The 17,671-nt window shown below is 44.2% G+C and overlaps 1 protein-coding gene across 2 annotated transcripts in view; it reads left to right on the top strand.

Annotated features, from left to right (window-relative positions):
• Positions 1-13,075, top strand: part of ZNF281 (zinc finger protein 281) — a 46,631-nt gene extending 33,556 nt beyond the window's left edge. Inside the window, exons 2-3 of one of the 2 annotated variants that reach the window (XM_077824449.1) lie at positions 12,575-12,639; positions 12,744-13,075. In XM_077824449.1, the coding sequence (XP_077680575.1) occupies positions 12,575-12,602 (28 nt within the window). In that variant the 3' untranslated portion in view covers positions 12,603-12,639; positions 12,744-13,075. Of the gene's footprint in view, positions 1-319; positions 609-12,574; positions 12,640-12,743 lie in introns of those variants that run through there. The other variant, XM_077824448.1, reaches the window with a different exon arrangement.
• The last annotated feature ends 4,596 nt before the right edge of the window (positions 13,076-17,671 follow it).

Raw genomic sequence — 17,671 nt, 5'->3', positions numbered from 1 at the left:
ACTTTTTATTCCACACACTCATAAAGTACATTCACCTGCAAAAAACCAAAACAAAACAAAAAAAACCCCACGCCAGCACAGTTGTCCAATTTTCTTGAATATTGACATTTTGATAGACGCATCAGGTCTGTTCAATATATATATATAGAGAGAGAGATTTCACTCAATTTAATAAAATCCCTAGACACAACATATTATAGGCATTGTAATGATGCTCACTCTGTAATATGGTAATACCCTGTTAAATAAAATATATGATTATAGTCCTGTATTATGTCTCTTTAAACAAAAGCTAACTGTTATAATGATTCTTTTACAGGCAGTCCTCGGACTTACGACACAATTGGTTCCTGAAAATTGCATCGTAAGTCGAAACGTCCTAACTCGGAACTGCAATCTACTCCATTGCAGGACCACGCATCGTAATGTCGAAACCAATTGTCATAAGTAGAATCAGGGTGTCAATTCAGAAGTGATGTAAGTGCCATTCATCATAAGTCAAACCATAAGTTAAGCCATTCGTCATAAGTCGTAAATTCGAGGACTGCCTGTACTTCTGATATTTACATGACAAGGATTTGTTAGCTTGTTAAACTTAGTAAATAAATAGTTTAAAAAAGTGGAGGCCTAATACAGATGCATGTGGCTCCATTTCTTTCAATACTTTTGTTCTGGTCAACCACATTTCCAGAGTTTGAGTTTGTTTTTGCAAATGATGAGAATGATGGTGACTGCAATGATGAGAATTCTAAGCAGGTATTGGTCTTTGTTTAATTTGAGCAAATAAGGACATATTCATAATGCTGTAGGAAATGGATGCATGTTCTGTGTTTATCTCATAAAAAATCATTAGTTTTCATGTGAGAGTGGACTGAGATGCATGGACTTCAAATGTACCCTTAGTCGTCAGCGACATTTACTTATGGGAATGGAGGGCACCCTCCTGTGCTCTCTGATACTGCAGGACCAAGACATAAGGTCTATGGATTTTCTTCTAGCCCTGCACACACTTTGAGATGTCAGGACACGAAGGGGAAGTTATAGTGTCTTACTCAATGGGTCAGATTCTCTCCTATTTAACAATAGCTTCTGTGGCTGTAAACAAGCATGCAATGGCCCCGGCAGCAAAAAGTTTGCCCTAAGGGAGGTTTTGGTGGCTCAAGACGTTGTGTTTTGTTGAAGGCAGGAAAAATGGCTGAATTATTTTAAAGCAGGGAGCCAGTGTGGCCCAAAAGGTGAAACAATATGTTGATCCAGTCAATTCACTTGGCAGATTCTTCCATGGCTCCTCTGGAGGCCCCAGCAATATCTATGGAATAGCCCACCCAAGAGAGGGCAATGACGAAAACTTCACCTGCCCTCTCAGTATGAATGCCCTCTGAAACATGGCACAGCTCTTAGGCACAAGCAGGTGCAATTTACTTCCCTGTGCCACCTGGAGTGAATCTAGTCCAATGTGCCTATGCAAGCATATGGTTATTGAACAGAGTATCGCACCTCAGAATTTACCTGATATGGCAAAATCCTTTGCAAGAGAAATATTTTGTTTTCCAAGGCTAAGCCCAGACTCTTTATAGCAGGTCAGATCCAGTTCCTCCAAAAATGCCAGTCATTTACCTGATTGCTCAAAATAATGCAACCCCCCCACCCAATATTTGTGCTGTTGATTGCAACACTGTCACATAATTTGGTCTAATAGACAGTAGTAACCTTGGCCTTGTTAAATAATCTCCTCAAATGTGACAGTGAATAACTATGGTCATTACTCGCTGTTATTTGTCATTATTTGTGCTGTTCTGACACATAGATACGAGTGGTTATAGGCCAACTTGTTTCCTTCACAGCTGTGATGAGGGGATGAAAACTGGATAGATCTAAGCATGAGAGAGGGTTATATTGATTTTGGGTTATCTTCCCGCCCCCTTTCCCCTGACTCTACAGAAGTCTTTCCCACTGGAGCTGTGGAGGGAGAGGGGAGCTGGGGCAGCAGCATAAAGAGTCTCTTTCTGTTGCTCATCTGATGGTTCCCTTCCCAGGTACTTCCCACCTGTGTTACTGCAATACCGATGTGACACCCAGGAGAGCTAGGAAGAGTTGGATCTTTATTTGCTGGTTTTCCTTCACCTAGCAAAATATTATGGGTAGTGTTCATTCTGCTAAGATATGCTTGTTTTACTGTGGCCTCCTCCCTGTTTGTTTAGTTTGTGCATCTGGTTGGCTTTATTTTGTAACGTAAATTTCAATCTCTTTTGGGGTAGGGACAGTCTTAAGAAGAGTTTGCACGACATTTAGTGCAAAGGGGCTGTCAAGGCTGATTCCCCACTCTGGCACTTTGAGTGAAGAAGGTGGGGGCTCAAAAGGATTCTAACAATTAATACTGGCCTCTCCAGGCTTGTGTTAAACTCCCAAGGTTTCAGCTTTTCTCTGACCTTGGATGGGTAGATGTTGCCACCACCCAAGTGGAAAAACCCCTTTGAGAACCCAGGAAGGTGCACTTGGGAATTCCTTCCTGTGGGGTACCCTCAAACCCTTTCACGCCCCCTCCGGGGAGGAGCTGAGAAAGAAAAAAACGAAATCAATTGTTGCCACCAGCTAAACAACATGTGCACAAACCTCTTAGGACACAAAAATCCACTCCTGTTCTTCAAACAGGTAAATTTTATTAAAACAAAATGAAAGAAAATACATTGGAAACTCAGGCTATTGCTAGATTTAAAAAGAGCAAATACAAGGATTAAACATCAAGAATAGTTCTTCGAGTGATTGCTCATGTGTATTCCACAATAGGTATGCGTGCTCGCCATGTGCACCGGTGCTGGAAGTTTTTCCCCTAGCAGTACCCATAGGGGAGAGCACCCCACCGCACAGTGCCTGCCTGGCGCGGTATAAGGGGGCTGCGCTCTCTCCCCCCCCCGCCACCCAGTTCCTTCTTGTCGCCAATGAAGGTGCATCAGAACTGCTCAGCTCCAGCTTTGCTGCAGCTCGTTTCCAGAACTCTCCCTTTATTCAGTAGTACCTGTAGTTAGTTAGCTTATTCAGTTAGTTTAGTCAGTCATTGAGCCCGGGTCAGGGCATGCCCCAAGCCCCAGGCTTTAAGTTGTGCGGCTCTTGTGGGTTCTCTATGCCAAGGAGCGACCTGCACGCGGATTGTCTGCACTGCTTGGGAGAAACCCATATCAGCAAAAGGTGCAAGATCTACAAGTCTTTCAAGTCCCGGACTAAAAAAGAAAAGGACATTAGGTTCTAGGCCATCCTGATGGAGTCAGTGCTGGCCCCGACCCCGGCAAGCCACTTCAAACCGGTACCCAGCACCGTGGTGTCGGTATGTGGAGACCCTCCAGTACCATCGTGCAGTCGGCACCACTCCCCGTCCACAGGGCATGCCAAGAGGACCGGAAAGACTTCCTCTTCACAACGGCACCGAGGGAAGTCTGGGACAGAGGCTAGGCCCATGTCAGGTAGTCCTCAATCCCCATTAGACCATAGGCCTCCGATTCACATTGAACGGAGTAGCCTGACCCCTTCAGAGCATGCCTCTCCGGATGTCGGGATGCCATCTACACTCGAAGCCCTCCAGGCAGCCAGGGATGTCATGTCCGTGCCGGTGCCCGGAGCTCCGCTGATGTCGGCCCCACACTCCAGAGGCAAGTCACCGCTGGATCACCGCAGTCGCCACCAGCCCAGTACCAGTCTCGGTCGAGGGAACGTTCCCGACACTGCTCACGACCCAGTGACTGTTCAGGGCTCAGTCCATGTGGATCACCCTCGACGCTGGCCAGACTGTCCGGATGGGTGCCGTGTGACCAGGACTCCCAGCACCACTTGTCTGAGCGAAGAAAATATCAATGGGACCATGGCGGATGTCACCAACGGTCCTCGTCTCGCAAGAGATACCGCAGTTGGTCGCAGCACGATTGTCGACGCTGTTCCTGCTTGGACTCCCGTTCCAAGTCTCCGCCAAGGCACCGTAGTCCTGGGCATCAATCACTGGCATCTCGCTGACATGGGTCCGCCCGTTGAGGCCATTCGCAGAGCAGCTACTACCGTCGGTGCCACTCCTCTGTGTCGAGATCATGGTCCCGTGGCCAAGGTAGGTCCCGGTACCGCTGATACTCCAGGTCCAGAGGCGGCAGCGGATCATACGCCAGCCTGGCCTCCCCTCGCAGCCGCCCGTCTACAAGCCAAGCTGGCCAGCCTGAACAGCCGGCCCCACCGGCACCTCAGCAAGCGCAATGGCACCAAGCGTTGTGGCTGGCCCAGTGGGCACCGTTGCCTCCGGCGCAGCCCCCAGTGGGGGCTCGCTTGGTGGCCGGGGCCTTGGAAGCACTGTCGATGTCCATCTTTAGACCGCCAGAAAAAAGGTTGGTGGGACTTGTGTCCTTGGTACCGTGCCGGAGTCCAACCAGGTGGTGGATCCTCCTCTGCCGGGATGACACCCAAAGCACCGCACCATCTTCGTCCTGTCCAGAGGAGCTGATTTTTGGCTGCCTTCGTGGCCCATGTCCCCATCCAGGACATTTGTAGGGCTGCCACGTGGTCTTCGGTTCACATGTTCAACTCGCACTATGCGATCGTCTCCCAGGCCAGGGATTATGCCGGGTTCGCCAGGGCGGTACTCCATCCTGAGATCTTGTGGACTCCTACCCACCTCCAACAGATATAGCTTGGAATCACCTATTGTGGAATACACATAAGCAATCACTCGAAGAAGAAAAGACCGTTACCTTTTCCGTAACTGGTGGTCTTCAAGATGTGTTGCTCATGTCATTCCACATCCCACCCTCCTTCCCCTCTGTCAGAATTGTCTGGCAAGAAGGAACTGAGGGTGGGGGGAATGCCAGGCAGGTGTCACAGGGGGGCGCTCCCCCCTACGTGTACTGCTAGGGGAAAAACTTCTGGCACCGGTGCACGTGGCGAGCACGCACACCTATTGTGGAATAGACATGAGCAACACATCTCAAAGAAGACTAATTACAGAAAAGGTAACTGTCTTTTCTTGAGGTCCAGCTTAAAGGTTACAAGCAAAACAAAAGCACCTGGGGTTAGCACAGAGGAGTCCACAAGCCATAAAGAAATAAAAAAGAGATAAACCTAATCACGTCTTCCTAGACATTCCCTGATCTACTTACATATCTGGGGTTTCAAATGAGTAGTTTCTAGGTATGATTCAGATGATTTTTCGTACCTGGCCCCAAGCTTCTTATAGCATAGTTCCAGCCCTGTCTCTGCTTCTCCCTGAGAACAATAACAGACAGACAAAGGGGAAGTTTTTTCCCAATTTTAAAAAGTTCTAGCCTTCCCATTGGCTCTTTTGGTCAGGTGCCCACTCCCTTCCTTTTACCTATGCATCACAGGGAGACTTTTTAACCCTTTACAGGTAAAGCAAGTAGAGAACAGCTACTAAGAGGGGTTTTACATCTAACTGGCTAGCTGGGTCCATAAAAGGGAGGTACCCCCCCCCTTTTCATTTATCACAGGGGCCATGATGCTTGACTGAGACCACTGGATATTGCCATATCACAAACAAATATCAGTAATATCAGATGACAGGGGTCAGTATCCATTGACTCCAGTAGCTACTGTTACAAGGCAAGTGACTGCAAATTCTGTGAGGTGAAATTTATGGAGTTTTCAGAGCCTTGTGTTCGCCTCTCAGGGCCGTCCTTATCCATACGCAAAATATGCAGCTGCGTAGGGCACCGGGAAATTTGGGGCACCAAATTGCCCCAAATTTCCTGGTGCCCTACGCAGCTGTGCGCTGCTCCAGTGGCCAGCCTGATTCCCTGCTGGCTGATCTGCCCAGGAACATTGCCCCCGCCCCTGCTCCGCCTCTTCCCCATGGCCTCCACTGCTACTCCACCCCAGCCCTGCCTCTTCCCACCCCTGCTCCAACCCAGCTCTGCTCCCACTCCACCCCTTCTCCAAAGCCCCCGCCCCACCTCTTCCTGCCCCTGCTCCTCCCCAGCCCCGCCCCACTCCACCCTTTCCCCTGAGTAACGTCCCCGGGGACTGCAGCAGGGGTTGGGTGTGCCCTGCACTCACCGGGCAGTGAGAAATGGAGTGACCCAGCCCACTCTGCTCTGCTGGCTCCCAGCCACGCCGCCAGTGAGTGCTGGGGGCAGTTCCCCCCCCCGCCCTTCCCCCAAGGCTGGGAGCCAGTGGAATGGAGCAGGCTGGGTCTGGGTCACTCCACTTCCCGCTGCCGCATGAGTGTGAGATCGGGCCTGCCCTGCACTCACCGGGTGGCAGGAAGTGGAGCAACCCAGTCCCAACCCGCTCTGCTCTGCTGGCTCATTCTGGGGGGTGGCTGCCCTCCTGCCCTCCCACGGAGGCCTGAGACCAGCTCCCTCCACCCCCCCCGCGGGGGGCGGGCTGCGTAGGGCACCAAACTGTCTAGGGACGGCCCTGCCCCCTTTCATTTTTTTTTCTGACTCATTTTTTTTGACATTGTTTTTTCTGATTACTAATGAACAAGGGAGATTTCACACATTATGAGAGAGATTTTCCAAAAGTGCCTGAGATATTTAGATGCACATACCCCATTGAAAGTGAATAGGACTTCTGCTCCTAAATCTCTTAGGTGCTTTTGAAAATCTCCTTCTCCATCTACTTTAATTCAATGTTTTTTAACATCAAATTTCAGGATGCCAGATGAGGGAAAGGGCCCCAGATTTTCCAGAAGAGATCAGAATAACTTTGACTCACAGGTGGAGAAGGGTTGGAAGAGTAAGCTGTGTGAAACCTGATCTTGAGCAAAGTTGTGAAGACAGAACGAAGAGAAGAGACGGGTGGGGTTAGGAACAAGAAAAGGAAAGGGCAACTGCATGGCTCAAGGGATTTTTGAATAGTCTATAGAACCTTTCACCTCTAGGTTATTGGTAATGATTGAAAGTTACCAGATGATGATTGTTTTGGTGGCATGTTTGAAATGAATGTTGGCGTCAGTCCAGTTCTCAGTCAGTACAAATCACAGAAACCAGGCCAGTTGTCCTACTGGCTGCACAGACTTAGCAGTAATGCTAGAGACTTAATAGATATGGCAAATGGACCATTTATTCACATCTAGACACCGAGCTTCTAGTTCAGGGGATAGGTATGTTGGTAGGAAGGTATGGAGAAGCTTGAACTGTTGCTGCATGTACTTTCTTTTCTAACAATAAAATGAGCTCAGTATCAAACTAGCACCTTATATGAGCGCTAAAGTCATATGTATGCACAACATGGAACAGCCATGCAAAACAGATAGATGAACTCTGAACTATTCCATGGGCCATCCACTGCTTACAGGCAGTTAAATTATTTCAGTAGGATGGGAGGGAGTCCTAAGGAGCAGACTCATCCTGCCTAATTTCAAACTCATGTATATTGTGAATTTGAAAGTTCAGTTCAGTCTTGAGTGTTTGGTTCATATTTCACTTAGGAGAGGCTGACAAAAATAGCATAGATTGGAGTGTGGGTTTGGGAGAGGCAATATGTCAGTCACTCACTTGTGCTGGCTTAGCTTTTTGGTTGTTCTTCTATCCTTAATACATAATACAGACTTTCTGTTTGCTAGGAAGACGTTTTTTTTTTTTTTTTTAAAAATGGATCCTCTTCTGAAAAAAGTGCTTGAAAAACAAACCCCCTCCTCCTGAACTTAACATAGTTTTCTGAATGCAAAAATAGTTTGATGGGTTTCTGTGAAAGTGACTTTCCCCAAAATATGCCAGCCCCTAGTCCCAAAACACTTATATTGTTAGGAATAATTCTTTTTTCTATTAAAATCACTTCCCCAGAAAGGTCTGGTATGTCTTCTTGTAGGAACTGAAACAAGGGAAAGTATAGCCTTGTTTATCATTTTTATCCATTTTGCCAGCAAGCCTCTGATGTAAAAAAAAAAACCCTGCCTTTCAGCCATAATAATTGCACTCATTATGTTCTGGCTTTCAGAAATGGTAGTGTAGTGCTTTTGTTACTCTGGAGGTAGTCTACCACTATCCCATGTCTAGGTCAGATATTGGTGAACTCTGATTTCTCAGCACTCCGAAGACTTTATAGCTCTATCTATTTACTTTTCAAAATCTTTCCTTTACATCATGTGAACTAAAATCATTGATATACAGTATTGAGACAAGTAGCATAAAAGCATCATTGACTCATTGAAATGTTGTTGTTATTAATAATAATTTTATTTTTGGTATCATCCAGAGCCCACAATCAGCATTGGGACACATCATAATGCTTACAAAATAAAACTAGTTTCCAATACGGATTATTTTAATGGGGAAAAATATTGCTGTCTTTTCTATGGCGCTGTTTATAGAGATGACCAAAAGGTGGCAGCAGTCTCTCCATTGTCATAGTCCTAACTGTTTATATCCACTTTTGTACATGTATGTTTTTAAAAAAAGTGATAAAATGAAGAACATATCATTAGTGACCATTTTTTAAAAAGAAAATAGATAAAATGGAGAACATATTGTTAGTCGCACTGAATTTTATTCCACTTAGCATAACACTAGGACTATCGTGGTGTTTTTAATTGTGCAAATAAAAAGACAAGAATCATGTTGCAGATTCTGTCTGTTATGCACGGAATCTAGACACACAAATGTAATGATTAGCTGAATGAGTGTATGTCTGGCAGTATAAAATAGAATATTTTTTCCCCCATATGTAAGATGGGTTGCTTATTATAGAAGTTTAAATCAGCTACCTTAACCCAGAATTTTACTTTGGACAGATAAACACTGTAGCTTCTGTTAACCAGAGACAGAGAGATGAGTCTGTGGAATTTTTCATTGGCTGTCTGCCATTCTCTGGAGGGCTGTTGATTAATAACTTGAAGGGAAAAAACAAACTATTTTGTAGTGATGGTTCATCTTCAGTTATTTTCAAATGATTTTTTGTGTGAGAATATGACACATTTGAGAAAATGTTCTACATTTTGAATGGTCCAGATCACTTTAGAGGATGGCCTTTTTAATAACTGTTATTGCTACATATCACTTTTATGACCACTGTAAAATCAACTGAAATACAACGTATTTATGTAGTATAGGGTTTATTTGATGCTATATCTTGATCTGTACATTTTTCCTTTCTGGGAAAACCTGTGTGTTTCTGTCTGAATGCTGAGGCTCTGTTCCTTTCTCCTCCATATTAGCCCACTTCTTCCCCTCCGTTCTTGAGTCCTCTATATTATGAATACCATCTTTTTTGAGGAAGAAGCTTTAGACATGATTCTATTCAAAGCCCCCCTCCCCCATCACCAGTTCTTAATTTTCCATTGGCAATGTATAACCCAGTAAATCTACTGCAGAGTGCATGTAACTCCATCCTAGCTAACTCCACAGTTTGCTCCACTGTTTGACTTGCCACTCAGATGGACTGTGCTAGTGCTCAGAGAAGTTTGTTAGCAAGTTGGAAAGTAACTGCTCTTGTGGGTTCCTAATAAAAAGTCTTCACAGCTCTCTTGTTTTCTAAGAGTTATGAGAAAGGGATTATACTTGCCAATGAGAACCATAGGACATTCGTCAGCAGCGAGAAGCAAGCTGTCCCACCCGGGCTGAATGACTTATTTTCCACTGTGGTTTGAGCCCCAATTGACTTGGAGGGGGAGACGATGATGAATGAACCTGGGTATCCTAAATGGCCGTGCAGAGCACTACTGCTGAGCTGCCAGGTTGCTCACTTATAAAGTACTATATATTATTTATTAATTTAGGTCACATCAGTGTATTATAAACTACTTCTCACACATCTGACCTACAGACACCGTAGCATAGGTCAGTGGTTCTCAGGTCCAGGGCCCGCTGTGGGGGCTGTGAGTAGGTTTCAGGGGGCCACCAAGCAGGGCCAGCATTAGACTCACTGGGGCACATGGCAGAAAGCTGAAGCCCAACTGCATGGGGCTGAAGCCCAGGGGCTGAAGCCCAGGGCCATGAGCCCCGCCACCCAGGGCTGAAGCCGAAGCGCATGGTGCCCCTGGCAATTACCCTGCTTGCTATCTGCTAATGCTGGCCCTGGCTTTGACATGCAAACAAAAACCCAGTTGTTGTGACACAGGTGGACAGTGGAGTTTTTATAGCATGGTTGGGGGGCCGCAGAAAGAAAAAGGTTGAGAACCCCTGGCATAGGTCACTTTAGAAGTCACTCTCTTATGGCTTTCCTCCTCCCGCTGCCTTAATTGAAAAATAGTGTTTGGAGGTGATGACAAAAGGCATCTATCTGACCAGTACTAGATATGCTTGCACAGCTCTGTGTATGCTCCCATAATGTACAAAGCAGCAATTGTGTGTCAGCTCCAAAACGAAGTTTACGATGTTTTTGAAGACTCTGTTAGTGCCTGTCAATGTTAATCTAGAAATGGCAATTGCAGTACAGCATGTTGAGAAGTTAGTTTATAGATCTGGTGGAGCTTGCCAAGAGGACTATATCCCAGAAGTGGTGATATCCTAGATGAGAGGAATCAAAAGCGAGGGAGGGTTTTTTGATTGATTTTAAAGAGCTGCAATATTGCATTGTGTCGTCACTAGGAAAGTGGCCATGGAACTGCTGCCTAATGCTACCAGTAAGCCATCAGGGAAGTATATCTTTATTAAAATACAAATACATATGGAATAGTTAATCCTGTGACGCATGTCTACATAGACTTGCTAAATCTCACTATTCTCAAAGTGATTTCTTCAGGATGAATTTTAAAAGGATTTTAAGAATCTCATTTAATGATGAATTTCCAGTATGTTTCAATGAAACATTTATCCCTAATTTATTTTTTTAACCTCAAGCTTTTTTTCAAATTATTACAGCTCTATTTGTCACTTTTGTATTATTCCAGTAAGTGAGAAACCAAGAAATGGGTTGGAATCCTCAATCTGAGCATGTACAGTATTTGTCTAGGCCCATATGTGGCCTCATCATCAGAGTATATTGAACACCTGATGATAATGAATGGACCCTGTGAGGTTAGAGAAATATTATCCTGACTTCACAGAAGAGGAACTGAGGTGCAGGGTAGATTGTCACTTATATAAGATCATTTAGGGAGTCTGTGGCTGAGCCTGGAATTGAACGCAGGTGTCCTGAGTCTAAGTCCAGTGCCCAATAGACCATCCTTCCTTCATGGCAGTATTGTAGAGGGAGTATCAGTTTTTGAAAGGAACTCCAAACATGCATGCGCAAAATTTGCATGCAAGCATTTGGACTAGGGTGACCAGACAGCAAATGTGAAAAAATCGGGACGGGGTAGGGGATAATAGGAACCTATATAAGAAAAAGACCCAAAAATCGGGACTGGGGACATCTGGTCACCCTAATTTGGACATTTCCACTTGCAAGTTATGTGAATAAGAAAAGATTTGTCTGCAAACAGGTACTGGTATACAGATAGTCCAAGCTGTGCGTGCAAGTGCAGAACTATTTGCATGCAAACAAGTGTATGGACAAAAATATTTGGTGCATTTTTAAAGTCTCTTTGGAATTTGTTTCTGAGTCTAATCCTTTGAAAGGAATGTGCCGGGTGCTGCATAGTAGAACTGGTGTGGAGACTCAATAGGACCATGTTACCCTTTACTTACTCTGTAGAAACATCTGTAGTATCAGATGGCACTATTGCTTGTTGCAAGAGCCGTTTGTTCATGCAGTTGTTCATCTTGTCCATACTTAACCCTGACTTTTGTAGAATGGTTCAGTGTGACCACACCTAATAGTCCACTGTAACTCTTTCAAGCGTGCTGAATGTTCTTCTGAAATGAGTAAGTTATTGCAGTACCTTAACAGGCTATTTGCAAATATTCTGCTATTCAGATCCTATTAAAACTCCAGATTTCTTGCAAGAATTGTTTCTATTGTTGGGCTGTCCTTTGTGTGATCTGTGCTTCCCTAACTCTGCTGTCCTACCATCATTTGTGCAGAAATGAGAGAAGGAGAAACACTGGTGCTCCCCTGGACTAAGTGTGGGCCTTTATTTTGATGAACCCTCTCCCACTGGGTGCTGGGGGAGGCAAGTCACTTGCTTCTAACTGTTTTGGAATGTTTTAAACTCTCAACCCCCCCACCCCCCACCTGTTTTGTAGCTGAACAGTTTCATTCTCTCATATTTTCCTCCCTAGGATCCAGTGACAGATGTTGGCAGGATTGTTGTCTGGAAGGGATGGGTGTATGAAGGAGAGGTGCTCTGATTCAACTAGATTTCCCCCCTACCTGCTGCTGCACGACATTTAGTTGCCTGCCCTGGAAATGATCTGGGGGATAGCTGATTGCAGGTGTATCCATTGCTGTTATCCTATGCCAAACTCTGTCTGACTGATCTATCTTGCGTTCATCATCATGGCATCTGACTACATTTGCCATGGGTTATGTTGGGAAGTGGATAGGCAAATGAGCTGTTTGGAGAGTGCCAGGGAGTAGTGAGTATATTTGAACTGGAATGTAAGAGTGCATAGTGTGTGTGTTTGTAATTTGGATGTCACTTTTGGCCAAATTTTGCAGCCCCTAATCAAGTAAAACTTCCTATTTACTTCAGTCAGAGCGTTGATTGATATAAAGGCTGCAGAATCTGGTGCAACATTCCTTCTTGTTGTTTTCCTTGCAGATATCCACCATGTAGGAGCTGCTGCTAAAGAAGTTCTTTGAGAAATCTGTCAGCCCTAGCTCCCAGTAAGTAAGTGGCTGTGGTACAGTATCTAGCCCCTCTTCTCCCCTCCCTGTTGTTCCTTTTTGGTGTGTGGCATCTAAATGGGGTTTTGTTTTTCATTTCACAGGAGAAGATAAAGGAGAGGTTCCTACTGGGAGGAAGGGTTGGCCTTACAATTTAAGTGCTGCTCTGGGACTCAGGAGCTCTGTGTTCAATATCTGGCTTTGCCACAGGCTTCCGTGTGACTGGCCAAGTCACTAAATCTCTTTGTGCCTCAGTTCTTCATCTATAAAATGGCAATAATAGTACTGCCCAACCTCCAAAGAGGTGTTATAAGGTTAAATCCATAAATACTTGGTAGGTGTTCATATACTACAGTGATGAGAACCATACAAATACCTAGGTAGATAAAATGTTGTTTTAATTAGTTTGATTTTATTAAAAAGTATTTAAATAGTTTGTATTGCATTCAGTAACTCCAATTTTTTATAAAAAAGCACTTCTCAAGTATAACCAAGACCTGCTGATGGCCCTGGTTGTGGCATGCCTACTTGAATCAGAGCAGGGAACTCAGTTGCTGACTGCACCAGGGAGATAAAATGACCACAGTGTTCTGTGGGATGGAGCTAGAAGGACCACCTGTAATAGTGCAGCTACAATGCTTGTTGTTACTGTGCACACACGGTGGTATCACACTATTGTGTGACGAGTGAGGGCAGGTGGAGGCATTGTGAAGATCTGTGACAAGAAGGTAGGCTTACAGTGATGCTCATGAAACCCGTGGAAGATATAGTTACATACTCAGTTCTGGCCCAGCCACCCCTCTGTCCTGAATAGAACAGAGTATTGTCACCCGCCCTAAATGTTCAAAGCTTAGCCACCCCAAAAAATTATGAGGTTGACTTAAAAATCATGAGATTTTTTTAAAAAAGCATTTTGGGTTTTTTTAATTTGCCCTCTGGTTTTTGAGCCTTCTGGATACACTTGGGCCTTGTTTTCAAGATTTTCTCCACAATCATGAGAGCTAGAAACTTACTTTAGTTTTAAAATAAAAGCTGAGGGCTTGTCTACACATGGAACTTTCTGGAATCTTTGAAGATGGATTAAATTAAACAGGAACAAGGCTCTCATTTCAGAATAAGAGTATCCACACATTGAGTTACTCTGAAATAGTTCTTTTGATTTTATATTCACACCCTGCTTAATCAGAATTTTCAGGTGTAGACAAGCCCTGAAATTCTCCTCTGATTATGTGACTACAGGATTGGGGACTTTAAGTAAAACATCATATATCACAAGATTCACAATAATATTGTGAGAATTGGCCACATTGGAAGCGCACAGCTGGATTTGTAACCTGCCTTAAAGGGCCAGTACAGCTGGTGACAGTAAGCAGGAGCTTGAAAATATGAAAAATAAATCAACTAGTTGAATTGTTAAAGATTTTCTATAGTCATACCCCCAACTCTGACACAGAAACAAAACATAATTCTTCTGTCTGCCCCTCGAGCCGGGTAGAGCTGAAATGCCACATTACAATTTTAACCCTTTACCACTTTTTGCTTTAGCAGGCTTTGTCTGAGTCTCTAACAGTCCCAAACTGCTTCCAAACACAGAGGCATTGACCACCAGGTAACCTAGCAAATGATCTTTGCCCCCACAAAAACACTGCCCTTTAGTGATTAGCAGAGGGAAATGATAAACACTTGACACGGGTTTGACATTCTATCCAATAGAATAGGTCAACAGCAGATGGACAGGGTTACATGCACTCCATTACAAATACATTATTCCAAGAAAAGCAGGCAAGCTTGAACTGCCTAAAAGTATGTTTCATATGATTATATTTTTTAACCTCTAGTGGCAGGATGTGGGGTTGTAAGATAGAAGCAGATGCTTTGAATATATTGCCTGAAACAAGAAATGGGCTGTCTGCTTCAACGTGATATTTTATTAGAAAAGTTCCTTCACCCATGTATATATGTATGTATCCTGTCTATAAAATATCTAAAGAAACTCATGGAAGATATAGTTACATATTCAGTTCTGTAGATTTACAAAAGCTGAATGAGTAGAGTCTCCATAGATTTTCACAGTATTTTCCAAAAGTGTGGGTGTTCTAGCTGTTAAATAATAATTGTTTTCTGATTCTGTATTTTGAATTGGAATTATTTTTCTGCCCTACTTATACAGAATTGTACATATGTCTGTATTTTATTAAGCAAATTTACAGATAAAAATTTTTGCCTTTGGAAAGGGAAAAAAAAAAAAACAACCTTTGCTAATATCTGAGAAAAGAGAGTTGTAGATAATTGGGAAGAACAGGCTGCTCACTTCCTTATTCCCTTTATCAGCAGGCTAAATTACAATGTGTTGCAAAATATTTTTCTACTGAAGTAGAAATTCACCTTCTGTGTTTAGGGGCCCAATCCCATTTTTTACTGAAGTCAGTGGCAAAACTCGCTACAACTCCAACAGGAACAGGATCGGGCCCTAGGATGCATCATGGCATTTTTATTCTCCTTGACAGAATAAAATGAGAGAGGATATTTTAGATTCTGTCAGTTATATATTTTGTAAATGATGTGACTTCACTAGAGACGAGAGAAATTTATAGGAATTTCCTTCCCAAATGTATGGAATTGTGTTCTCCCTGGGTATAGAGAATTAGCCTTTCTATAGAGTTTTTGGAGTAGCAGCCGGGTTAGTCTGTATCCGTAAAAAGAAAAGGAGTACTTGTGGCACCTTAGAGACTAACAAATTTATTAGAGCTTTGAAAGCTTATGCTCTAATAAATTTGTTAGTTTCTAAGGTGCCACAAGTACTCCTTTTCTTTTTATAGAGTTTTTGCATTTGAATGTTCCTTTTCATGTCCGGTCTACCTAGCCCTACTCTGATATTTTGATAGCAGTATTCTAAGACACAAGAGACCATTCAACAGTATCTATTGATGCTGGACCAAGTTGTATAGAAAACCCATTGTACTGCACACTGCACTTTGGGAGTTACACTTCGTAGCACACTTGGTATATCCCACCTTTCTCCTGAACCATTGTTATGGGCTGTCCTTTCTAATCACTGGGCCATCAAGATGTCACAGACATACTCAGTTGCTCTGAATACACAGTAGTGGGTTAGTTGGAACAAGGAGCTTTCTTCCTCAGTCCATCTCTTTTTATTTTCCCCATTCTTGTGCTTTTGCTTTTTAGGCTCTCCCCCCGGCCTCGCCCCACTCACTTATATTATAGCTGCCCTCTGTCGTAGTTGATTCATCATTATTCCTGGCAGCATAGACAGGACCTAACTAACTGTGTAGTCTATCCATGCTACAGCTTTGTTTATAAAAAATCCTCTATTATGCTTTCACATCTATATGCAGTTTTCTTGAGCTAGGGTGAGCAGCAATGTGGCTGGGCATTTGCGAATAGCCTCTGCTCAATCAGGTGTGCTGATAGTGTCAAACAGGAAAGCCATTCCAGTTTTTTTCTGGATGAGGATACAGCGTGTTTGTCTCAAGAGACCTTTATTTTGCTAGTTAGGGTCGTGCTAACTTGACATCTTGCTCCGGTTAGCTTGCTTCCTGAAAATGGTTTTAATAAGTGTTACTCATCATACCAGAAGCACAAAAGATGCAGAATGTTTAGGCTAAATTCCAGTTCACCTGTACAGTGGGCGTGCAGCCTGGCAACAAGCTCCATGCCCTAGTTAGGCTCCTAACCTATAGAGCAATGCTGCATGCTGAAGGGGAGGGGCTGCTCACCAGGGGCCATGGAGCTGCTCTTGTGGCCATTTAGCCCTGCCCCCTTTCCTCAGAGGCAAAGTCCCTCCCAGACTCTACCTTCCTTGTCACATATGACAGTGGGGGTGCACTGGAGTGATGGTGAGGAGGTGGTGCCTCCTTTGATATCTTTGGCTTCCCTGGCTGACTGACAAGTTGGAAAATGGCGATAAAGGCCAGTGGTCTTCTCTCCCTCTTTCCACTCAGCATCAGAGCTGGCTGACCGGTCCAAAACACAGCTGTTGACTAGGAGGGTGGCCCGTCAGCACCAAACATGCACCCTACCGTGGGAAAAGGAAGAGTGGGTTGCCAGCACAGGCTTCCATTCTTTACCAGCCTCTCAAGTGCTGTTCTTGGGGGAGACATACTGGGACCTGCCCCTGATGCCCTCTCTATCCTCTGAGCAGGGCACCCTGTGGAAGCTACTGCTGCCCCTAGACAGGAATAGCTTTCTGGGCTACCAGGCGAGGTAAAAAGGGGTTGGGATAGCATGAGCACTCTGCCCTGTCCTGGTTATAGATCAGCCCCTCTTCCCTTCCTGCGCTCTCTGACTATCCTTAAGATCAGTTAGGACAGCACAGGCCTCCCCTGTTTCAAGTAGGGTACTGCATGCCCCTTATCCCCTAAAATGTAATCAGTGAATTCTCACTAAGTATAATAGCTTTAATAGCTTGGTGATAATGTGTGAGGGACAAATGAGGTGTCTGCTGCACTGAACAGAATACTGTAGAATCCCGGACAGTGCTACCCAAGCTGGGAATTGTAATTGAGGTCCTGTAGCAGCAAGTTTCTGGATCTTGTCATGCCAGGGAAATAGACTGATTCTATAGGCCCAAAGGGAGCAAAACCTGGAGGAAGATGTTCCAGATGGCTGAACATGGTTCATTTGGCTCACTTTGTTGGAATTACACTGAGCAAATGACTGAACTCTAATAAAAGGCTTCAGTGGCAGCTGGAACAAAGGAGCTGAAGAGCGTATAAGGTAGGACAAAACAATTAAAACCAGGACTACTTAACCACTTACAGCCTCCAGGAATAATCACGTCGTTTGCTGCATCTGGGATATATCGCTTCTGCATTTGTCAGAGGCTTGTGATTTAAATAAGTAAATCGTAGATTAGGTTACAAATAAATATAGTTTATTTGCTTGTGGGATACTTTTTCAAGAATGAAGCGGAGATGATGCATATGCAGAATTCAAGTAATCACTGGATCAGTCAGGTGTATTCATGTCACTGGAATTGGAGATGGATCAGAAGTTTTGAAATGCACTGCAG

Source organism: Eretmochelys imbricata, chromosome 8, assembly GCF_965152235.1.
Source record: "Eretmochelys imbricata isolate rEreImb1 chromosome 8, rEreImb1.hap1, whole genome shotgun sequence".
NCBI classification, from domain to species: domain Eukaryota; kingdom Metazoa; phylum Chordata; order Testudines; family Cheloniidae; genus Eretmochelys; species Eretmochelys imbricata.
The sequence above is the reverse complement of the archived record's forward strand: the minus strand, read 5'-3'. Positions and strand labels throughout refer to the sequence as shown.